A 26,666-nucleotide genomic window follows, 5' to 3' on the forward strand; every position below is an offset into this window, starting at 1 on the left:
CAGTACAGAATGGGTCACATAACCAGAGACCAAACAAAACGTTACTCGTCAATCCTAACCAGCCTGATAAGAAGGGCAAAAAAATTGTATTATGAGAACAGATTATCCAACTTACGAGGTGATATAAAAAAGACCTGGAAAACCCTATCAGAAATTCTGGGAACAAAAAAGATATCACGAAATAGCGAAATAAAATTAGCAAAATCAGATGAACCCCAACTCCCACCAACAGAAACAGCAAACAGACTCAATGATTTCTTCTCCACTATAGGACAAAACCTTGCCAATAAAATCCCAAGCTCAGATACCCCACCAAATGACTACCTCACCGGCAACTACCCGAACACACTGTTCCTAGCTCCGACTAACCCATACGAAGTCTCCCTTATTATCAACGCACTAAAAAACAAGGCAGGAGATTTAAATACCTTACCACCCTTTATATACAAAAAAGTGTCACAAGTGCTATCACCAATCATTGCAACACTCTTTAACAAATCCATTGAATCCTCCACCTTCCCTACAGTACTCAAAATAGCAAGGGTCACCCCGATCCACAAAGGAGGAGACCAAACAGAGTTGAATAACTATAGGCCAATATCCAACTTACACCCTCTCTCAAAAATCTTCGAAAAATTAATTCATAAACGAATCTACTCCTACCTTATCTCCCAAAACATACTCAACCCCTGCCAATTTGGATTCAGGCCTAATAAAAATACTAATGATGCTATTATACACATGCTAGAACATATATACACTGCAATAGAGAAAAAAGAAGTCCCACTGGGGATCTTCATTGACTTACGTAAAGCTTTTGATACAGTTGACCATGACTTGCTCCACGTAAAATTATCACACTATGGTATAAGAGGGCACTCCCTCAACTACCTCAAGTCATACCTCAGCAACAGAAGCCAATATGTGTACGCAAATGGGGCAAACTCTTCTGCACAACCAATTACAGTTGGTGTCCCACAGGGAAGTGTCCTTGGCCCTCTTCTCTTTCTCCTATACATAAATGACCTACCAAATGCTTCTCAATTACTCAAACCCACACTATTTGCTGATGACACAACATACGTCTTCTCCCACCCGAGCCCAGTCACGCTAGCCAATACTGTAAATACCGAATTACAGAAAATATCTACCTGGATGAGTACTAACAAACTTACACTAAACATTGACAAAACCTACTTCATTCAGTTTGGTAACAGAGCTACAGATGTCCCTCTTAACATAATGATAAACGGATCACCTATCACAAAGCTAACAGAGGGAAAATTCTTAGGAATCCACCTTGATAATAGACTCAAATTTCATACACATATACAACAAATTTCTAAGAAAATTTCCAAGACTGTAGGCATACTATCGAAGATACGGTACTATGCTCCACAGTCAGCCCTCCTGGCCCTATATCACTCTCTTATTTACCCCTATCTCACCTATGGAATTTGTGCATGGGGCTCAACAACAAGTAACCATCTCAGACCACTAATTACCCAACAAAAGGCTGCAGTTAGAATGATAACAAATTCTCACTACAGGCAGCACACTCCACCAATATTCAATACACTCAACCTACTCACCATACAAAACATCCATACTTATTACTGCACCTATTACATACATAGAACACTCAACTCTGATATTAACCCTCCCCTCAAACATCTCCTTGCCAACCTCAACAGAACACATGACCATAACACAAGGCACAGATCACTCTTTGATATTCCTCGTGTCCATCTCACGCTATGCAAAAACTCAATGCACATAAAAGGCCCTAAAATCTGGAATTCATTACCTGTTAATATAAAAGAAACACTACCTGTTTATAAATTCAAGTCTCTTCTCAAAGATCACTTACTCACCCAAAACCAAATAAATACTGAATAACTGAACCTTATAAATTGTATATCTTAAATGTTTCTCACAATTATATCACATAAATGTTAAACCTAAAACCCAATCTAACTTTATTATTTTTTAAATTCACTACCTAACAGAATACTCCATTCTACTGAATTTACAACAATGCATGCAACCATATAACCTGTCTTTGTAATACTCACTTGTGCTTTATAGTAATCAGTTTACATTAATGTTTTTCACTGATTTCATCATTGCTTAGTTAATCTTAAGTTAATTTTAAGCCAGCCCGTAATGCTATGCATAGTATAAGTGGCTTTGGCATGCTGCTCTTATCTGTATTTTTTTTTTTTTGTACCTCTGTAAGTGTGCTCAAATTATAAATAAATAAATAAATAAATTGTACCATACATTGTACTGTAGTGATTGTACCATACATTGTACTGTAGTAATTGTACCATATTTTGTACTGTAGTAATTGTACCATACAGTGTACTGTAGTAATTGTACCATATTTTGTACTGTAGTAATTGTACCATACAGTGTACTGTAGTAATTGTACCATACACCATACTGTAGTAATTGTACCATACACCATACTGTAGTAATTGTACCATACACCATACTGTAGTAATTGTACCATACACCATACTGTAGTAATTGTACCATACACCATACTGTAGTAATTGTACCATACACCATACTGTAGTAATTGTACCATACATTGTACTGTAGTAATTGTACCATACATTGTACTGTAGTAATTGTACCATACACCATACTGTAGTAATTGTACCATACACCATACTGTAGTAATTGTACCATACACCATACTGTAGTAATTGTACCATACACCATACTGTAGTAATTGTACCATACATTGTACTGTAGTAATTGTACCATACACCATACTGTAGTAATTGTACCATACACCATACTGTAGTAATTGTACCATACACCATACTGTAGTAATTGTACCATATATTGTACTGTAGTAATTGTACCATACACCATACTGTAGTAATTGTACCATACACCATACTGTAGTAATTGTACCATACACCATACTGTAGTAATTGCACCATACATTGTACTGTAGTAATTGTACCATATTTTGTACTGTAGTAATTGTACCATACACCATACTGTAGTAATTGTACCATACACCATACTGTAGTAATTGTACCATACACCATACTGTAGTAATTGCACCATACATTGTACTGTAGTAATTGTACCATATTTTGTACTGTAGTAATTGTACCATACACCATACTGTAGTAATTGTACCATACACCATACTGTAGTAATTGTACCATACATTGTACTGTAGTAATTGTACCATACACCATACTGTAGTAATTGTACCATACATTGTACTGTAGTAATTGTACCATACATTGTACTGTAGTAATTGTACCATACACCATACTGTAGTAATTGTACCATACACCATACTGTAGTAATTGTACCATACACCATACTGTAGTAATTGTACCATACACCATACTGTAGTAATTGTACCATACACCATACTGTAGTAATTGTACCATACATTGTACTGTAGTAATTGTACCATACACCATACTGTAGTAATTGTACCATACACCATACTGTAGTAATTGTACCATACACCATACTGTAGTAATTGTACAATACATTGTACTGTAGTAATTGTACCATACACCATACTGTAGTAATTGTACCATACACCATACTGTAGTAATTGTACCATACACAATACTGTAGTAATTGTACCATGCACCATACTGTAGTAATTGTACCATACACCATACTGTAGCAATTGTACCATACACCGTACTGTAGTAATTGTACCATACACCATACTGTAGTAATTGTACCATACACCATACTGTAGTAATTGTACCATACACCATACTGTAGTAATTGTACCATACATTGTACTGTAGTAATTGTACCATACACCATACTGTAGTAATTGTACCATACACCATACTATAGTAATTGTACCATACACCATACTGTAGTAATTGTACCATGCACCATACTGTAGTAATTGTACCATACACCATACTGTAGCAATTGTACCATACACCGTACTGTAGTAATTGTACCACACACCATACTGTAGTAATTGTACCATACACCATACTGTAGTAATTGTACCATACATTGTACTGTAGTAATTGTACCATACACCGTACTGTAGTAATTGTACCATACACCATACTGTAGTAATTGTACCATACACCATACTGTAGTAATTGTACTATACATTTTACTGTAGTAATTGTACCATACACCATACTGTAGTAATTGTACCATACATTGTACTGTAGTAATTGTACCATACATTGTACTGTAGCAATTGTACCATACATTGTACTGTAGTAATTGTACCATACACCATACTGTAGTAATTGTACCATACATTGTACTGTAGTAATTGTACCATACATTGTACTGTAGTAATTGTACCATACATTGTACTGTAGTAATTGTACCATACATTGTACTGTAGTAATTGTACCATACACCATACTGTAGCAATTGTACCATAAATTGTTCTGTAGCAATTGTACCATACATTGTACTGTAGTAATTGTACCATACATTGTACTATAGTAATTGTACCATACACCATACTGTAGCAATTGTACCATAAATTGTACTGTAGCAATTGTACCATACATTGTACTGTAGTAATTGTACCATACATTGTACTGTAGTAATTGTACCATACACCATACTGTAGCAATTGTACCATAAATTGTACTGTAATAATTGTACCATACATTGTACTGTAGTAATTGTACCATACACCGTACTGTAGCAATTGTACCATAAATTGTACTGTAGCAATTGTACCATACATTGTACGGTAGTAATTGTACCATAAATTGTACTGTAGCAATTGTACCATAAATTGTACTGTAGCAATTGTACCATACATTGTACGGTAGTAGTTGTGCCATACATTGTACTGTAGTAATTGAACCATACATTGTACTATAGTAATTGTACCATACATTGTGCTGTAGCATTTGTACCATACAATGTACTGTAGTAATTGTACCATACACCATACTGTAGAAATAAATGCATCATGCACTGTACTATAGTAATTGTACCATACACTGTACTGTAGTAATAATTGTACCATACACTGTACTGTAGTAATAATTGTACCATACACTGTACTGTAGTATTAATTGTACCATACACTGTACTGTAGTAATTGTACCATACTCTGTACTGTAGTATTGTACCATACATTGTACCATAGTAATTGTACCATGCATTGTACCATAGTAATTGTACCATACACTGTTATGTAGTAATAATTGTACCATACACTATTCTATAGTAATTATATACTGTGTACTGTAGTAATTGTACCATACATTGTACTGTAGTAATTGTACCATACATAGCACTGTAGTAATTGTACCATACATTGTACTGTAGTAATTGTACCATACACCGTTGTGTAGTAATTGTACTATACTGTGTACTTGAGTAACCGTACCATTGTAACATACACTCCACAAAGGTGACAGTACATCACTTACAAAGAACTACCGACTGATAGCACTAACTTTGTGAAGGATTGTGAGAAGCGAAGATCAGCTCTCCTGTACACACCATCTGTTTCACATCCCAGGGTAACACGGCACTCCTGTAGACACCATCTGTTTCACATCCCAGAGTAACACGGCACTCCTGTAGACACCATCTGTTTCACATCCCAGAGTAACACGGCACTCCTGTAGACACCATCTGTTTCACATCCCAGAGTAACACGGCACTCCTGTAGACACCATCTGTTTCACATCCCAGAGTAACACGGCACTCCTGTAGACACCATCTGTTTCACATCCCAGAGTAACACGGCACTCCTGTAGACACCATCTGTTTCACATCCCAGGGTAACACGGCACTCCTGTACACACCATCTGTTTCACATCCCAGGGTAACACGGCACTCCTGTAGACACCATCTGTTTCACATCCCAGAGTAACACGGCACTCCTGTACACACCATCTGTTTCACATCCCAGGGTAACACGGCACTCCTGTACACACCATCTGTTTCACATCCCAGGGTAACACGGCACTCCTGTAGACACCATCTGTTTCACATCCCAGAGTAACACGGCACTCCTGTACACACCATCTGTTTCACATCCCAGGGTAACACGGCACTCCTGTACACACCATCTGTTTCACATCCCAGGGTAACACGGCACTCCTGTAGACACCATCTGTTTCACATCCCAGGGTAACACGGCACTCCTGTAGACACCATCTGTTTCACATCCCAGGGTAACACGGCTCTCCTGTAGACACCATCTGTTTCACATCCCAGAGTAACACGGCACTCCTGTAGACACCATCTGTTTCACATCCCAGAGTAACACGGCACTCCTGTAGACACCATCTGTTTCACATCCCAGGGTAACACGGCACTCCTGTAGACACCATCTGTTTCACATCCCAGGGTAACACGGCACTCCTGTAGACACCATCTGTTTCACATCCCAGGGTAACACGGCACTCCTGTAGACACCATCTGTTTCACATCCCAGAGTAACACGGCACTCCTGTAGACACCATCTGTTTCACATCCCAGAGTAACACGGCACTCCTGTAGACACCATCTGTTTCACATCCCAGGGTAACACGGCACTCCTGTAGACACCATCTGTTTCACATCCCAGGGTAACACGGCACTCCTGTAGACACCATCTGTTTCACATCCCAGAGTAACACGGCACTCCTGTAGACACCATCTGTTTCACATCCCAGACTAACACGGCACTCCTGTAGACACCATCTGTTTCACATCCCAGAGTAACACGGCACTCCTGTAGACACCATCTGTTTCACATCCCAGGGTAACACGGCACTCCTGTAGACACCATCTGTTTCACATCCCAGGGTAACACGGCACTCCTGTAGACACCATCTGTTTCACATCCCAGAGTAACACGGCACTCCTGTAGACACCATCTGTTTCACATCCCAGGGTAACACGGCACTCCTGTAGACACCATCTGTTTCACATCCCAGAGTAACACGGCACTCCTGTAGACACCATCTGTTTCACATCCCAGAGTAACACGGCACTCCTGTAGACACCATCTGTTTCACATCCCAGAGTAACACGGCACTCCTGTAGACACCATCTGTTTCACATCCCAGGGTAACACGGCACTCCTGTAGACACCATCTGTTTCACATCCCAGGGTAACACGGCACTCCTGTAGACACCATCTGTTTCACATTCCAGGGTAACACGGCACTCCTGTAGACACCATCTGTTTCACATCCCAGGGTAACACGGCACTCCTGTAGACACCATCTGTTTCACATCCCAGGGTAACACGGCACTCCTGTAGACACCATCTGTTTCACATCCCAGGGTAACACGGCACTCCTGTAGACACCATCTGTTTCACATCCCAGAGTAACACGGCACTCCTGTAGACACCATCTGTTTCACATCCCAGGGTAACACGGCACTCCTGTAGACACCATCTGTTTCACATCCCAGAGTAACACGGCACTCCTGTAGACACCATCTGTTTCACATCCCAGAGTAACACGGCACTCCTGTAGACACCATCTGTTTAACATCCCAGAGTAACACGGCACTCCTGTAGACACCATCTGTTTCACATCCCAGAGTAACACGGCACTCCTGTAGACACCATCTGTTTCACATCCCAGGGTAACACGGCACTCCTGTAGACACCATCTGTTTCACATCCCAGGGTAACACGGCACTCCTGTAGACACCATCTGTTTCACATCCCAGGGTAACACGGCACTCCTGTAGACACCATCTGTTTCACATCCCAGGGTAACACGGCACTCCTGTAGACACCATCTGTTTCACATCCCAGGGTAACACGGCACTCCTGTAGACACCATCTGTTTCACATCCCAGAGTAACACGGCACTCCTGTAGACACCATCTGTTTCACATCCCAGGGTAACACGGCACTCCTGTAGACACCATCTGTTTCACATCCCAGGGTAACACGGCACTCCTGTAGACACCATCTGTTTCACATCCCAGGGTAACACGGCACTCCTGTAGACACCATCTGTTTCACATCCCAGGGTAACACGGCACTCCTGTAGACACCATCTGTTTCACATCCCAGGGTAACACGGCACTCCTGTAGACACCATCTGTTTCACATCCCAGGGTAACACGGCACTCCTGTAGACACCATCTGTTGCACATCCCAGAGTAACACGGCACTCCTGTAGACACCATCTGTTTCACATCCCAGGGTAACACGGCACTCCTGTAGACACCATCTGTTTCACATCCCAGAGTAACACGGCACTCCTGTAGACACCATCTGTTTCACATCCCAGAGTAACACGGCACTCCTGTAGACACCATCTGTTTCACATCCCAGAGTAACACGGCACTCCTGTAGACACCATCTGTTTCACATCCCAGAGTAACACGGCACTCCTGTAGACACCATCTGTTTCACATCCCAGGGTAACACGGCACTCCTGTAGACACCATCTGTTTCACATCCCAGAGTAACACGGCACTCCTGTAGACACCATCTGTTTCACATCCCAGAGTAACACGGCACTCCTGTAGACACCATCTGTTTCACATCCCAGGGTAACACGGCACTCCTGTAGACACCATCTGTTTCACATCCCAGGGTAACACGGCACTCCTGTAGACACCATCTGTTTCACATCCCAGGGTAACACGGCACTCCTGTAGACACCATCTGTTTCACATCCCAGGGTAACACGGCACTCCTGTAGACACCATCTGTTTCACATCCCAGGGTAACACGGCACTCCTGTAGACACCATCTGTTTCACATCCCAGAGTAACACGGCACTCCTGTAGACACCATCTGTTTCACATCCCAGGGTAACACGGCACTCCTGTAGACACCATCTGTTTCACATCCCAGAGTAACACGGCACTCCTGTAGACACCATCTGTTTCACATCCCAGGGTAACACGGCACTCCTGTAGACACCATCTGTTTCACATCCCAGAGTAACACGGCACTCCTGTAGACACCATCTGTTTCACATCCCAGAGTAACACGGCACTCCTGTAGACACCATCTGTTTCACATCCCAGAGTAACACGGCACTCCTGTAGACACCATCTGTTTCACATCCCAGGGTAACACGGCACTCCTGTAGACACCATCTGTTTCACATCCCAGAGTAACACGGCACTCCTGTAGACACCATCTGTTTCACATCCCAGAGTAACACGGCACTCCTGTAGACACCATCTGTTTCACATCCCAGAGTAACACGGCACTCCTGTAGACACCATCTGTTTCACATCCCAGAGTAACACGGCACTCCTGTAGACACCATCTGTTTCACATCCCAGAGTAACACGGCACTCCTGTAGACACCATCTGTTTCACATCCCAGAGTAACACGGCACTCCTGTAGACACCATCTGTTTCACATCCCAGAGTAACACGGCACTCCTGTAGACACCATCTGTTTCACATCCCAGGGTAACACGGCACTCCTGTAGACACCATCTGTTTCACATCCCAGAGTAACACGGCACTCCTGTAGACACCATCTGTTTCACATCCCAGAGTAACACGGCACTCCTGTAGACACCATCTGTTTCACATCCCAGAGTAACACGGCACTCCTGTAGACACCATCTGTTTCACATCCCAGAGTAACACGGCACTCCTGTAGACACCATCTGTTTCACATCCCAGGGTAACACGGCACTCCTGTAGACACCATCTGTTTCACATCCCAGGGTAACACGGCACTCCTGTAGACACCATCTGTTTCACATCCCAGGGTAACACGGCACTCCTGTAGACACCATCTGTTTCACATCCCAGGGTAACACGGCACTCCTGTAGACACCATCTGTTTCACATCCCAGGGTAACACGGCACTCATGTAGACACCATCTGTTTCACATCCCAGGGTAACACGGCACTCCTGTAGACACCATCTGTTTCACATCCCAGGGTAACACGGCACTCCTGTAGACACCATCTGTTTCACATCCCAGAGTAACACGGCACTCCTGTAGACACCATCTGTTTCACATCCCAGAGTAACACGGCACTCCTGTAGACACCATCTGTTTCACATCCCAGGGTAACACGGCACTCCTGTAGACACCATCTGTTTCACATCCCAGGGTAACACGGCACTCCTGTAGACACCATCTGTTTCACATCCCAGGGTAACACGGCACTCCTGTAGACACCATCTGTTTCACATCCCAGAGTAACACGGCACTCCTGTAGACACCATCTGTTTCACATCCCAGGGTAACACGGCACTCCTGTAGACACCATCTGTTTCACATCCCAGGGTAACACGGGTTCACAGCAGCTCGCTCCTGCCTCTCACAACTGCTGGACCACTATGACATGGTCCTGGATGGTCACTACTGCCTCTCACAACTTCTGGACCACTATGACATGGTCATGGATGGTCACTACTGCCTCTCACAACTGCTGGACCACTATGACATGGTCTTGGATGGTCACTACTGCCTCTCACAACTGCTGGACCACTATGACATGGTCTTGGATGGTCACTACTGCCTCTCACAACTACTGGACCACTATGACATGGTCCTGGATGGTCACTACTGCCTCTCACAACTGCTGGACCACTATGACATGGTCTTGGATGGTCACTACTGCCTCTCACAACTACTGGACCACTATGACATGGTCTTGGATGGTCACTACTGCCTCTCACAACTGCTGGACCACTATGACATGGTCTTGGATGGTCACTACTGCCTCTCACAACTGCTGGACCACTATGACATGGTCCTGCATGGTCACTACTGCCTCTCACAACTACTGGATCACTATGACATGGTCTTGGATGGTCACTACTGCCTCTCACAACTGCTGGACCACTATGACATGGTCTTGGATGGTCACTACTGCCTCTCACAACTACTGGACCACTATGACATGGTCTTGGATGGTCACTACTGCCTCTCACAACTGCTGGACCACTATGACATGGTCTTGGATGGTCACTACTGCCTCTCACAACTGCTGGACCACTATGACATGGTCTTGGATGGTCACTACTGCCTCTCACAACTGCTGGACCACTATGACATGGTCCTGGATGGTCACTACTGCCTCTCACAACTGCTGGACCAGTATGACATGGTCCTGGATGGTCACTACTGCCTCTCACAACTACTGGACCACTATGACATGGTCTTGGATGGTCACTACTGCCTCTCACAACTGCTGGACCACTATGACATGGTCTTGGATGGTCAATACTGCCTCTCACAACTGCTGGACCACTATGACATGGTCTTGGATGGTCACTACTGCCTCTCACAACTACTGGATCACTATGACATGGTCCTGGATGGTCACTACTGCCTCTCACAACTACTGGACCACTATGACATGGTCTTGGATGGTCACTACTGCCTCTCACAACTGCTGGACCACTATGACATGGTCTTGGATGGTCACTACTGCCTCTCACAACTGCTGGACCACTATGACATGGTCCTGGATGGTCACTACTGCCTCTCACAACTACTGGACCACTATGACATGGTCTTGGATGGTCACTACTGCCTCTCACAACTGCTGGACCACTATGACATGGTCCTGGATGGTCACTACTGCCTCTCACAACTGCTGGACCACTATGACATGGTCTTGGATGGTCACTACTGCCTCTCACAACTGCTGGACCACTATGACATGGTCTTGGATGGTCACTACTGCCTCTCACAACTGCTGGACCACTATGACATGGTCCTGGATGGTCACTACTGCCTCTCACAACTGCTGGACCACTATGACATGGTCCTGGATGGTCACTACTGCCTCTCACAACTACTGGACCACTATGACATGGTCTTGGATGGTCACTACTGCCTCTCACAACTGCTGGACCACTATGACATGGTCTTGGATGGTCACTACTGCCTCTCACAACTGCTGGACCACTATGACATGGTCTTGGATGGTCACTACTGCCTCTCACAACTACTGGATCACTATGACATGGTCCTGGATGGTCACTACTGCCTCTCACAACTACTGGACCACTATGACATAGTCTTGGATGGTCACTACTGCCTCTCACAACTGCTGGACCACTATGACATGGTTTTGGATGGTCACTACTGCCTCTCACAACTGCTGGACCATTATGACATGGTCTTGCATGGTCACTACTGCCTCTCACAACTACTGGATCACTATGACATGGTCCTGGATGGTCACTACTGCCTCTCACAACTACTGGACCACTATAACATGGTCTTGGATGGTCACTACTGCCTCTCACAACTGCTGGACCACTATGACATGGTCTTGGATGGTCACTACTGCCTCTCACAACTGCTGGACCACTATGACATGGTCCTGGATGGTCACTACTGCCTCTCACAACTACTGGACCACTATGACATGGTCTTGGATGGTCACTACTGCCTCTCACAACTTCTGGACCACTATGACATGGTCCTGGATGGTCACTACTGCCTCTCACAACTGCTGGACCACTATGACATGGTCTTGGATGGTCACTACTGCCTCTCACAACTGCTGGACCACTATGACATGGTCTTGGATGGTCACTACTGCCTCTCACAACTGCTGGACCACTATGACATGGTCCTGGATGGTCACTACTGCCTCTCACAACTGCTGGACCACTATGACATGGTCCTGGATGGTCACTACTGCCTCTCACAACTACTGGACCACTATGACATGGTCTTGGATGGTCACTACTGCCTCTCACAACTGCTGGACCACTATGACATGGTCTTGGATGGTCACTACTGCCTCTCACAACTGCTGGACCACTATGACATGGTCTTGGATGGTCACTACTGCCTCTCACAACTACTGGATCACTATGACATGGTCCTGGATGGTCACTACTGCCTCTCACAACTACTGGACCACTATGACATGGTCTTGGATGGTCACTACTGCCTCTCACAACTGCTGGACCACTATGACATGGTCTTGGATGGTCACTACTGCCTCTCACAACTGCTGGACCACTATGACATGGTCCTGGATGGTCACTACTGCCTCTCACAACTACTGGACCACTATGACATGGTCTTGGATGGTCACTACTGCCTCTCACAACTGCTGGACCACTATGACATGGTCCTGGATGGTCACTACTGCCTCTCACAACTACTGGATCACTATGACATGGTCTTGGATGGTCACTACTGCCTCTCACAACTACTGGACCATTATGACATGGTCTTGGATGGTCACTACTGCCTCTCACAACTGCTGGACCACTATGACATGGTCTTGGATGGTCACTACTGCCTCTCACAACTGCTGGACCACTATGACATGGTCTGGGATGGTCACTACTGCCTCTCACAACTGCTGGACCACTATGACATGGTCTTGGATGGTCACTACTGCCTCTCACAAATGCTGGACCACTATGACATGGTCTTGGATGGTCACTACTGCCTCTCACAACTACTGGACCACTATGACATGGTCTTGGATGGTCACTACTGCCTCTCACAACTACTGGATCACTATGACATGGTCTTGGATGGTCACTACTGCCTCTCACAACTACTGGATCACTATGACATGGTCTTGGATGGTCACTACTGCCTCTCACAACTGCTGGACCACTATGACATGGTCCTGGATGTTCACTACTGCCTCTCACAACTACTGGATCACTATGACATGGTCTTGGATGGTCACTACTGCCTCTCACAACTACTGGACCACTATGACATGGTCTTGGATGGTCACTACTGCCTCTCACAACTGCTGGACCACTATGACATGGTTTTGGATGGTCACTACTGCCTCTCACAACTGCTGGACCACTATGACATGGTCTGGGATGGTCACTACTGCCTCTCACAACTGCTGGACCACTATGACATGGTCTTGGATGGTCACTACTGCCTCTCACAACTGCTGGACAACTATGACATGGTCTTGGATGGTCACTACTGCCTCTCACGACTACTGAACCACTATGACATGGTCTTGGATGGTCACTACTGCGTCTCACAACTACTGGATCACTATGACATGGTCTTGTATGGTCACTACTGCCTCTCACAACTACTGGATCACTATGACATGGTCTTGGATGGTCACTACTGCCTCTCACAACTACTGGATCACTATGACATGGTCTTGGATGGTCACTACTGCCTCTCACAACTACTGGATCACTATGACATGGTCTTGGATGGTCACTACTGTCTCTCACAACTACTGGATCACTATGACATGGTCTTGGATGGTCACTACTGCCTCTCACAACTACTGGATCACTATGAAATGGTCCTGGATGGTCACTACTGCCTCTCACAACTACTGGACCACTATGACATGGTCTTGGATGGTCACTACTGCCTCTCACAACTACTGGACCACTATGACATGGTCTTGGATGGTCACTACTGCCTCTCACAACTACTGGATCACTATGACATGGTCTTGGATGGTCACTACTGCCTCTCACAACTACTGGATCACTATGACATGGTCTTGGATGGTCACTACTGCCTCTCACAACTACTGGATCACTATGACATGGTCTTGGATGGTCACTACTGCCTCTCACAACTACTGGATCACTATGACATGGTCTTGGATGGTCACTACTGCCTCTCACAACTACTGGATCACTATGAAATGGTCCTGGATGGTCACTACTGCCTCTCACAACTACTGGAGTACTATGACATGGTCTTGGATGGTCACTCCTGCCTCTCACAACTATTGGACCACTATGACATGTTCTTGGATGGTCGCTCCTGCCTCTCACAACTACTGGAGTACTATGACATGATCTTGGATGGTCGCTCCATCCTCTCACAACTACTGGACTACTATGACATGCTCTTGGATGGTCGCTCCTGCCTCTCACAACTACTGAAGTACTATGACATGATCTTGGGTGGTCGCTCCTGCCTCTCACAACTACTGGACCACTATGACATGGTCTTGGATGGTCGCTCCTGCCTCTCACAACTACTGAAGTACTATGACATGTTCTTGGATGGTCGCTCCTGCCTCTCACAACTACTGAAGTACTATGACATGGTCTTGGATGGTCGCTCCTGCCTCTCACAACTACTGGACCACTATGACATGGTCTTGGATGGTCGCTCCTGCCTCTCACAACTACTGGAGTACTATGACATGGTCTTGGATGGTCGCTCCTGCCTCTCACAACTACTGGAGTACTATGACATGGTCTTGGATGGTCGATCCTGCCTCTCACAACTACTGGACCACTATGACATGGTCTTGGATGGTCACTACTGCCTCTCACAACTGCTGGACCACTATGACATGGTCCTGGATGGTCACTACTGCCTCTCACAACTACTGGACCACTATGACATGGTCTTGGATGGTCACTACTGCCTCTCACAACTGCTGGACCACTATGACATGGTCCTGGATGGTCACTACTGCCTCTCACAACTACTGGATCACTATGACATGGTCTTGGATGGTCGCTACTGCCTCTCACAACTACTGGACCACTATGACATGTTCTTGGATGGTCACTACTGCCTCTCACAACTGCTGGACCACTATGACATGGTCTTGGATGGTCACTACTGCCTCTCACAACTGCTGGACCACTATGACATGGTCTGGGATGGTCACTACTGCCTCTCACAACTGCTGGACCACTATGACATGGTCTTGGATGGTCACTACTGCCTCTCACAACTGCTGGACCACTATGACATGGTCTTGGATGGTCACTACTGCCTCTCACAACTACTGGACCACTATGACATGGTCTTGGATGGTCACTACTGCCTCTCACAACTGCTGGACCACTGTGACATGGTCCTGGATGGTCACTACTGCCTCTCACAACTACTGGACCACTATGACATGGTCTTGGATGGTCACTACTGCCTCTCACAACTGCTGGACCACTATGACATGGTCTTGGATGGTCACTACTGCCTCTCACAACTGCTGGACCACTATGACATGGTCTGGGATGGTCACTACTGCCTCTCACAACTGCTTGACCACTATGACATGGTCTTGGATGGTCACTACTGCCTCTCACAACTGCTGGACCACTATGACATGGTCTTGGATGGTCACTACTGCCTCTCACAACTACTGGATCACTATGACATGGTCTTGGATGGTCACTACTGCCTCTCACAACTACTGGACCACTATGACATGGTCTTGGATGGTCACTACTGCCTCTCACAACTGCTGGACCACTATGACATGGTCTTGGATGGTCACTACTGCCTCTCACAACTGCTGGACCACTATGACATGGTCTGGGATGGTCACTACTGCCTCTCACAACTGCTGGACCACTATGACATGGTCTTGGATGGTCACTACTGCCTCTCACAACTGCTGGACCACTATGACATGGTCTTGGATGGTCACTACTGCCTCTCACAACTACTGGACCACTATGACATGGTCTTGGATGGTCACTACTGCCTCTCACAACTACTGGATCACTATGACATGGTCTTGGATGGTCACTACTGCCTCTCACAACTACTGGATCACTATGACATGGTCTTGGATGGTCACTACTGCCTCTCACAACTGCTGGACCACTATGACATGGTCCTGGATGGTCACTACTGCCTCTCACAACTACTGGATCACTATGACATGGTCTTGGATGGTCACTACTGCCTCTCACAACTACTGGACCACTATGACATGGTCTTGGATGGTCACTACTGCCTCTCACAACTGCTGGACCACTATGACATGGTTTTGGATGGTCACTACTGCCTCTCACAACTGCTGGACCACTATGACATGGTCTTGGATGGTCACTACTGCCTCTCACAACTGCTGGACCACTATGACATGGTCTTGGATGGTCACTACTGCCTCTCACAACTGCTGGACCACTATGACATGGTCTTGGATGATCACTACTGCCTCTCACAACTACTGGACCACTATGACATGGTCTTGGATGGTCACTACTGCGTCTCACAACTACTGGATCACTATGACATGGTCTTGGATGGTCACTACTGCCTCTCACAACTACTGGATCACTATGACATGGTCTTGGATGGTCACTACTGCCTCTCACAACTACTGGATCACTATGACATGGTCTTGGATGGTCACTACTGCCTCTCACAACTACTGGATCACTATGACATGGTCTTGGATGGTCACTACTGCCTCTCACAACTACTGGATCACTATGACATGGTCTTGGATGGTCACTACTGCCTCTCACAACTACTGGATGACTATGAAATGGTCCTGGATGGTCACTACTGCCTCTCACAACTACTTGACCACTATGACATGGTCTTGGATGGTCACTACTGCCTCTCACAACTACTGGACCACTATGACATGGTCTTGGATGGTCACTACTGCCTCTCACAACTACTGGATCACTATGACATGGTCTTGGATGGTCACTACTGCCTCTCACAACTACTGGATCACTATGACATGGTCTTGGATGGTCACTACTGCCTCTCACAACTACTGGATCACTATGACATGGTCTTGGATGGTCACTACTGCTTCTCACAACTACTGGATCACTATGACATGGTCTTGGATGGTCACTACTGCCTCTCACAACTACTGGATCACTATGAAATGGTCCTGGATGGTCACTACTGCCTCTCACAACTACTGGAGTACTATGACATGGTCTTGGATGGTCACTCCTGCCTCTCACAACTATTGGACCACTATGACATGTTCTTGGATGGTCGCTCCTGCCTCTCACAACTACTGGAGTACTATGACATGATCTTGGATGGTCGCTCCATCCTCTCACAACTACTGGACTACTATGACATGCTCTTGGATGGTCGCTCCTGCCTCTCACAACTACTGAAGTACTATGACATGATCTTGGATGGTCGCTCCTGCCTCTCACAACTACTGGACCACTATGACATGGTCTTGGATGGTCGCTCCTGCCTCTCACAACTACTGAAGTACTATGACATGTTCTTGGATGGTCGCTCCTGCCTCTCACAACTACTGAAGTACTATGACATGGTCTTGGATGGTCGCTCCTGCCTCTCACAACTACTGGACCACTATGACATGGTCTTGGATGGTCGCTCCTGCCTCTCACAACTACTGGAGTACTATGACATGGTCTTGGATGGTCGCTCCTGCCTCTCACAACTACTGGAGTACTATGACATGGTCTTGGATGGTCGCTCCTGCCTCTCACAACTACTGGACCACTATGACATGTTCTTGGATGGTCGCTCCTGCCTCTCACAACTACTGGACCACTATGACATGTTCTTGGATGGTCGCTCCTGCCTCTCACAACTACTGGAGTACTATGACATGGTCTTGGATGGTCGCTCCTGTCTCTCACAACTACTGGATCACTATGACATGTTCTTGGATGGTCGCTCCTGCCTCTCACAACTACTGGACCACTATGACATGTTCTTGGATGGTCGCTCCTGCCTCTCACAACTACTGGAGTACTATGACATGGTCTTGGATGGTCGCTCCTGCCTCTCACAACTACTGGATCACTATGACATGTTCTTGGATGGTCGCTCCTGCCTCTCACAACTACTGGAGCACTATGACGTGGTCTTAGATGCACTGGAGGACAAACGAAATGCAGATGTAGGATACACAGACTTTGCGATAGACTGACAAGTGTGACCATGGTTTAATAGCGCAGAAAATGCTTGATAAAGGAATAACAGGAAAAGTTGGTAGATGGATCTATAACTTCCTGACAAACAGAACACATAGAGTCAAGAGAGTAAAGTCTGAGGCGGCTTCTATGAAAAGCTCTGTTCCACAAGGCACAGTACTCGCCCCCATCCTGTTTCTTATCCTCATATCTGACATAGACAAAGAGGTAATCCAAGAAGGATTAGTACCAAACTTGCACACGAAAATCACTCCCTATGAAAGCAGAAGACTCGGCAGACGATGCAACATTCCCCCGATGAAAAGCAGGGGTGTCAATAGCACGATAAGAGAGAATGCAGTAAGTGTCAGGGGCCCAAGACTGTTCAACTGCCTCCCAGCATACATAAGGCGGATTATCAATAGACCCCTGGCTGTCTTCAAGACCCCTGACTGTCTTCAAGACCCCTGGCTGTCTTCAAGGCCCCTGGCTGTCTTCAAGACCCCTGGCTGTCTTCAAGACCCCTGTCTTCAAGACCCCTGACTGTCTTCAAGACCCCTGGCTGTCTTCAAGACCCCTGACTGTCTTCAAGACCCCTGGCTGTCTTCAAGACCCCTGGCTGTCTTCAAGACCCCTAACTGTCTTCAAGACCCCTGACTGTCTTCAAGACCCCTGACTGTCTTCAAGACCCCTGGCTGTCTTCAAGACCCCTGGCTGTCTTCAAGACCCCTGACTGTCTTCAAGACCCCTGGCTGTCTTCAAGACCCCTGGCTGTCTTCAAGACCCCTGGCTGTCTTCAAGACCCCTGGCTGTTTTCAAGACCCCTGGCTGTCTTCAAGACCCCTGGCTGTCTTCAAGACCCCTGGCTGTCTTCAAGACCCCTGGCTGTCTTCAAGACCCCTGGCTGTCTTCAAGACCCCTGGCTGTCTTCAAGACTCCTGGCTGTCTTCAAGACCCCTGTCTTCAAGACCCCTGGCTGTCTTCAAGACTCCATGCACAATTATGGTACAATATACCATACACAATTATGGTACAATATACCGTACACAATTATGGTACAATATACCATACACAATTATGGTACAACATACCATACACAATTATGGTACAATATACCATTTGCAACAGTTAGGTATCTTTATTTCGAAACGTTTCGCCTACACAGTAGGCTTCTTCAGTCGAGTACAGAAAAGTTGATAGAAGCAGATGATATTTGAAGACGATGTAATCAGTCCATCACCCTTAAAGTTTTGAGGTGGTCAGTCCCTCAGTCTGGAGAAGAGCATTGTTCAATAGTATGAAACAATATGGAGATGAAGTGACAGGATGGAGCTTATATAGTGCCAAGAGGTGAGACGTAGGCCACTAGGAGAGGTAAGAACTCATATTTTGAGAGGTCAGGTCCCTCTCAAATCCAGCCGCTCTCACTAGTGGAAGTTGTCGAAGTTGATTGGAGGTCTGTACCAAGATACCCTTGTGTTGCAGTGTCTGACAGATTGAACATTAAAATGGTATAAAATACCGACAGATTGTTAGGTAAGACACATATGCAACAGTTAGGTATCTTTATTATGAAACGTTTCGCCTACACAGTAGGCTTCTTCAGTCGAGTACAGAAAAGTTGATAGAAGCAGAAGATACTTGAAGACGATGTAATCAGTCCATCACCCTTAAAGTTTTGAGGTGGTCAGTCCCTCAGTCTGGAGAAGAGTATTGTTCCATATGTGTCTTACCTAACAACCTGTCGGTATTTCATACCATTTTAATGTACAATATACCATACACAATTATGGTACAATATGAACAAATCCTTGGCCTTGGTATCTACGTTATCAGATATACTTATTATCTACGTGTTATCCTGCCCTCCAAGATAACATTCTGGTCCAAGCTATATTCTGGTATATACACTGAGAGGTATACACACTGAAGGTATATACAACGAGGGGTATATACACTGAGGGTATATACAACGAGGGGTATATACACTGAGGGTATATACAACGAGGGGTATATACACTGAGGGTATATACAACGAGGGGTATATACACTGAGGGTATATACAACGAGGGGTATATACACTGAGTGTATATACACTGAAGGTATATACAACGAGGGGTATATACACTGAGGGTATATACAACGAGGGGTATATACACTGAGTGTATATACACTTATATACATTGAAGGTTTATATTAAAGGCATATATACTGAAGGTATAAACATTGAGGGCATGTGCAGTTAAGGTATATACAATGAGGGATGGTATAAACCTTGGTAATAAATACCGACAAGTTGGTTTAGAAAGACACGTAAGCAAACACTAACATATTTATTAGAAAACGTTTCGGTCCTGGGACCTTGATCACTTCTAACATACAGAGGTAGAAAGACATTATATATATAGTGTCAGGGGCCCGAGACTGTTCAACTGCCTCCCAGCACACATAAGGGGGATTACCAACAGACCCCTGGCAGTCTTCAAGCTGGCACTGGACAAGCACCTAAAGTCAGTTCCGGATCAGCCGGGCTGTGGCTCGTACGTTGGTTTGCGTGCAGCCAGCAGCAACAGCCTGGTTGATCAGGCTCTGATCCACCAGGAGGCCTGGTCACAGACCGGGCCGCGGGGGCGTTGACCCCCGGAACTCTCTCCAGGTAAACTCCAGGTATAGGCGGAGAGTGAGATGTGACGCACGTGACCTGAGGAATGTCATAAGAACATAAGAATGGAGGAACACTGTGGAAGGCCTACTGGCCCATGCGAGGCAGGGCCTCATAGGTAGAGGTTGTTTTGATAAAGACCTGCCTCGCATGGGCCAGTAGGCCTTCTACAGTGTTCCTCCATTCTTATGTTCTTATGACATTCCTCAGGTCACGTGCGTCACATCTCACTCTCCGCCTATATATATATAATGTGGTGTGCTGGGAGGCAGTTGAACAGTCTCGGGCCCCTGACACTATATATATAATGTCTTTCTACCTGTGTATGTTAGAAGTGATCAAGGTCCCAGGACCGAAACGTTTTCTAATAAATATGTTATAGTGTTTGCTTACGTGTCTTTCTAAGCCACACTGAGGGATATTCAATGTATATATATTTAGTGAGAGTATATTCACTGAAAATATATACACTGAAGGTGTATACACCGAAAGTATATACAGTGAGGATATATATACTGAAGGTATATACACTGAAGGTATATACTGTACACCAGCGGTATATACACTGGCGGTATGTACACTAGCGGTATATACAATAGCGGTATATACACTGGCGGTATGTACACTAGCGGTATATACAATAGCGGTATATACACTGGCGGTATGTACACTAGCGGTATATACAATAGCGGTATATACACTGGCGGTATGTACACTAGCGGTATATACAATAGCGGTATATACACTGGCGGTATGTACACTAGCGGTATATACAATAGCGGTATATACACTGGCGGTATGTACACTAGCGGTATATACAATAGCGGTATATACACTGGCGGTATGTACACTAGCGGTATATACAATAGCGGTATATACACTGGCGGTATGTACACTAGCGGTATATACAATAGCGGTATATACACTGGCGGTATGTACACTAGCGGTATATACAATAGCGGTATATACACTGGCGGTATGTACACTAGCGGTATATACAATAGCGGTATATACACTGGCGGTATGTACACTAGCGGTATATACAATAGCGGTATATACACTGGCGGTATGTACACTAGCGGTATATACAATAGCGGTATATACACTGGCGGTATGTACACTAGCGGTATATACAATAGCGGTATATACACTGGCGGTATGTACACTAGCGGTATATACAATAGCGGTATATACACTGGCGGTATGTACACTAGCGGTATATACAATAGCGGTATATACACTGGCGGTATGTACACTAGCGGTATATACAATAGCGGTATATACACTGGCGGTATGTACACTAGCGGTATATACAATAGCGGTATATACACTGGCGGTATGTACACTAGCGGTATATACAATAGCGGTATATACACTGGCGGTATGTACACTAGCGGTATATACAATAGCGGTATATACACTGGCGGTATGTACACTAGCGGTATATACAATAGCGGTATATACACTGGCGGTATGTACACTAGCGGTATATACAATAGCGGTATATACACTGGCGGTATGTACACTAGCGGTATATACAATAGCGGTATATACACTGGCGGTATGTACACTAGCGGTATATACAATAGCGGTATATACACTGGCGGTATGTACACTAGCGGTATATACAATAGCGGTATATACACTGGCGGTATGTACACTAGCGGTATATACAATAGCGGTATATGCACTGGCGGTATATACACTAAGTTTCAATCTGTTTTAAGCTCCCGCTTCACACACGGAGGGCCCGGGTTCGATTCCCGGCGGGGTGGAAACATGCCGACACGTTTCCTTACACCTGTTGTCCTGTTCACCTAGCAGCAAATAGGTACCTGGGTGTTAGTGGACTGGTGTGGGTGGCATCCTGGGGGACAAGATTAAGGACCCCAATGGAAATAAGTTAGACAGTCCTCGATGACGCACTGACTTTCTTGGGTTATCCTGGGTGGCTAACCCTCCGGGGTTAAAAATCCCAACGAAATCTTATCTTATCTTAACCAGCTTCCGGGTGTTTATAAAGCCTTTCTTGCTTGTTTCAGCTCCAGGAAGCTGTGGTGGGGATGAAGTGTACGCTGACGGAGGCGGTGACCAGGCTAAGCTGTGTTGTGGATGATCCCAGCTTGACCAGGGAGTCCAGCTTTAGCAGGGAGCTGCAACACTCAAGACAGAGATGTGAAGAGAACACTGCTGAAGTGTTAAAGCTTGTGTTGTCTCTGAAGGCTGATATTACCTTGTTACAGTAGGTGTTGTGTTGTGTTGTGTTGTGTTGTGTTGTGTTGTGTTGTGTTGTGTTGTGTTGTGTTGTGTTGTGTTGTCTCTGAAGGCTGATATTACCTTGTTACAGTAAGTGTTGTGTTGTGTTGTGTTGTGTTGTGTTGTGTTATGTTGTGTTGTGTTGTGTTGTGTTGTGTTGTGTTGTGTTGTGTTGTGTTGTGTTGTGTTGTGTTGTGTTGTGTTGTCTCTGAAGGCTGATATTACCTTGTTACAGTAGGTGTTGTGTTGTGTTGTGTTGTGTTGTGTTGTGTTGTGTTGTGTTGTGTTGTGTTGTGTTGTGTTGTCTCTGAAGGCTGATATTACCTTGTTACAGTAGGTGTTGTGTTGTGTTGTGTTGTGTTGTGTTGTGTTGTGTTGTGTTGTGTTGTCTCTGAAGGCTGATATTACCTTGTTACAGTAGGTGTTGTGTTGTGTTGTGTTGTGTTGTGTTGTGTTGTGTTGTGTTGTGTTGTGTTGTGTTGTGTTGTGTGTGTTATGTTGTGTGTGTTGTGATGTGTTGTGTGTGTTATGTTGTGTTGTGTTGTGTTGTGTGTGTTATGTTGTGTTGTGTTGTGTTGTGTTGTGTGTGTTATGTTGTGTTGTGTTGTGTTGTCTCTGAAGGCTGATATTACCTTGTTACAGTAGGTGTTGTGTTGTGTTGTGTTGTGTTGTGTTGTGTTGTGTTGTGTTGTGTTGTGTTGTGTTGTGTTGTGTTGTGTTGTCTCTGAAGGCTGATATTACCTTGTTACAGTAGGTGTTGTGTTGTGTTGTGTTGTGTTGTGTTGTGTTGTGTTGTGTTGTGTTGTGTTGTGTTGTGTTGTCTCTGAAGGCTGATATTACCTTGTTACAGTAGGTGTTGTGTTGTGTTGTGTTGTGTTGTCTCTGAAGGCTGATATTACCTTGTTACAGTAAGTGTTGTGTTGTGTTGTGTTGTGTGTGTTATGTTGTGTTGTGTTGTGTTGTGTTGTGTTGTGTTGTGTTGTGTGTGTTATGTTGTGTTGTGTTGTGTTGTGTTGTGTTGTCTCTGAAGGCTGATATTACCTTGTTACAGTAAGTGTTGTGTTGTGTTGTGTGTGTTATGTTGTGTTGTGTTGTGTTGTGTTGTCTCTGAAGGCTGATATTACCTTGTTACAGTAAGTGTTGTGTTGTGTTGTGTTGTGTTGTGTTGTGTTGTGTTGTGTTGTGTTGTGTTGTCTCTGAAGGCTGATATTACCTTGTTACAGTAGGTGTTGTGTTGTGTTGTGTTGTGTTGTGTTGTCTCTGAAGGCTGATATTACCTTGTTACAGTAGGTGTTGTGTTGTGTTGTGTTGTGTTGTGTTGTGTTGTGTGTGTTGTGTTGTGTGTGTTGTGTTGTGTGTGTTGTGTGTGTTGTGTTGTGTTGTGTTGTGTGTGTTGTGTTGTGTTGTGTTGTGTTGTGTTGTGTGTGTTGTGTTGTGTTGTGTTGTGTTGTGTGTGTTGTGTTGTGTTGTGTTGTGTGTGTTGTGTTGTGTGTGTTGTGTTGTGTTGTGTTGTGTTGCGTTGTGTTGTGTTGTGTTGTGTGTGTTGTGTGGTGTTGTGTTGTGTTGTGTGTGTTGTGTGTGTTGTGTTGTGTTGTGTTGTGTTGTGTTGTGTGTGTTGTGTGTTGTGTGTTGTGTGTTGTGTTGTGTGTGTTGTGTTGTGTTGTGTTGTGTGTGTTGTGTTGTGTTGTGTTGTGTTGTGTTGTGTTTGTTGTGTGTTGTGTTGTGTTGTGTTGTGTTGTGTGTGTTGTGTGTTGTGTTGTGTTGTGTTGTGTTGTGTGTGTTGTGTTGTGTGTGTTGTGTGTTGTGTTGTGTTGTGTTGTGTTGTGTTGTGTGTGTTGTGTTGTGTTGTGTGTTGTGTTGTGTTGTGTTGTGTGTTGTGTTGTGTTGTGTGTGTTGTGTGTTGTGTTGTGTGTTGTGTTGTGTGTGTTGTGTTGTGTGTGTTGTGTTGTGTTGTGTGTGTTGTGTTGTGTGTTGTGTTGTGTTGTGTGTGTTGTGTTGTGTTGTATTGTGTTGTGTTGTGTGTGTTGTGTTGTGTTGTGTGTGTGTTGTGTTGTGTTGTGTGTTGTGTTGTGTTGTGTGTTGTGTTGTGTTGTGTGTGTTGTGTTGTGTGTGTTGTGTTGTGTGCGTTGTGTTATGTGCGTTGTGTTGTGTGTGTTGTTTTGTGTGTGTTGTGTTGTGTGTGTTGTGTTTGTGTTGTGTGTGTTGTGTTGTGTTGTGTTGTGTTGTGTGTGTTGTGTTGTGTTGTGTTGTGTTCTGTTGTGTGTGTTGTGTTTTGTGTGTTGTGTTGTGTTGTGTTGTGTGTGTTGTGTTGTTTGTGTTGTGTTGTGTTGTGTTGTGTGTGTTGTGTTGTGTTGTGTTGTGTTGTGTGCGTTGTGTTATGTGCGTTGTGTTGTGTGTGTGTTGTTTTGTGTGTGTTGTGTTGTGTTGTGTTGTGTTGTGTGTGTTGTGTTATGTGTGTTGTGTTATGTGCGTTGTGTTGTGTTGTGTTGTGTGTGTTGTGTTGTGTGTGTTGTGTTATGTGTGTTGTGTTATGTGCGTTGTGTTGTGTTGTGTGTGTTGTGTTATGTGTGTTGTGTTATGTGCGTTGTGTTGTGTTGTGTGTGTTGTGTTGTGTGTGTTGTGTTATGTGTGTTGTGTTATGTGCGTTGTGTTGTGTTGTGTTGTGTTATGTGTGTTGTGTTATGTGTGTTGTGTTGTGTGTGTTGTGTTATGTGTGTTGTGTTATGTGCGTTGTGTTGTGTGTGTTGTTTTGTGTGTGTTGTGTTGTGTGTGTTGTGTTGTGATGTGTTGTGTTATGTGTGTTGTGTTATGTGTGTTGTGTTATGTGTGTTGTGTTGTGTTGTGTTGTGTGTGTTGTGTATGTTGTGTTATGTGTGTTGTGTTGTGCTTTGTGTGTTGTGTGTGTTGTGTTATGTTGTGTTGTGTTGTGTTTTGTTGTGTTGTCTCTGAAGGCTGATATTACCTTGTTACAGTAGGTGTTGTGTTGTGTGTTGTGTTGTGTTGTGTGTTGTGTTATGTGTGTTGTGTTATGTGTGTTGTGTTGTGTTTACCTGGAGTTTACTTGGAGAGAGTTCCGGGGGTCAACGCCCCCGCGGCCCGGTCTGTGACCAATCCTCATGGTGAATCAGAGCCTGATCAACGAGCCTGTTACTGCTGGCTGCAAGCAGTCCAACGTACGAGCCACAGCCCAGCTGGTCAGG

The 26,666-nt window shown here is 45.0% G+C and overlaps 1 protein-coding gene across 8 annotated transcripts in view; it reads left to right on the forward strand.

Annotated features, from left to right (window-relative positions):
* Nucleotides 1-26,666, forward strand: part of LOC128694093 (uncharacterized) — a 188,012-nt gene that overhangs the window by 105,414 nt on the left and 55,932 nt on the right. For all 8 annotated transcript variants that reach the window (XM_070093799.1, XM_070093800.1, XM_070093801.1 and 5 more), the window contains one exon: nt 23,253-23,452. In XM_070093799.1, the coding sequence (XP_069949900.1) occupies nt 23,253-23,452 (200 nt within the window). The remainder of the gene's footprint in view (nt 1-23,252; nt 23,453-26,666) is intronic.

Source organism: Cherax quadricarinatus, chromosome 43 (assembly GCF_038502225.1).
Source record: "Cherax quadricarinatus isolate ZL_2023a chromosome 43, ASM3850222v1, whole genome shotgun sequence".
In the NCBI taxonomy this organism is placed as follows: Eukaryota; Metazoa; Arthropoda; class Malacostraca; order Decapoda; family Parastacidae; genus Cherax; species Cherax quadricarinatus.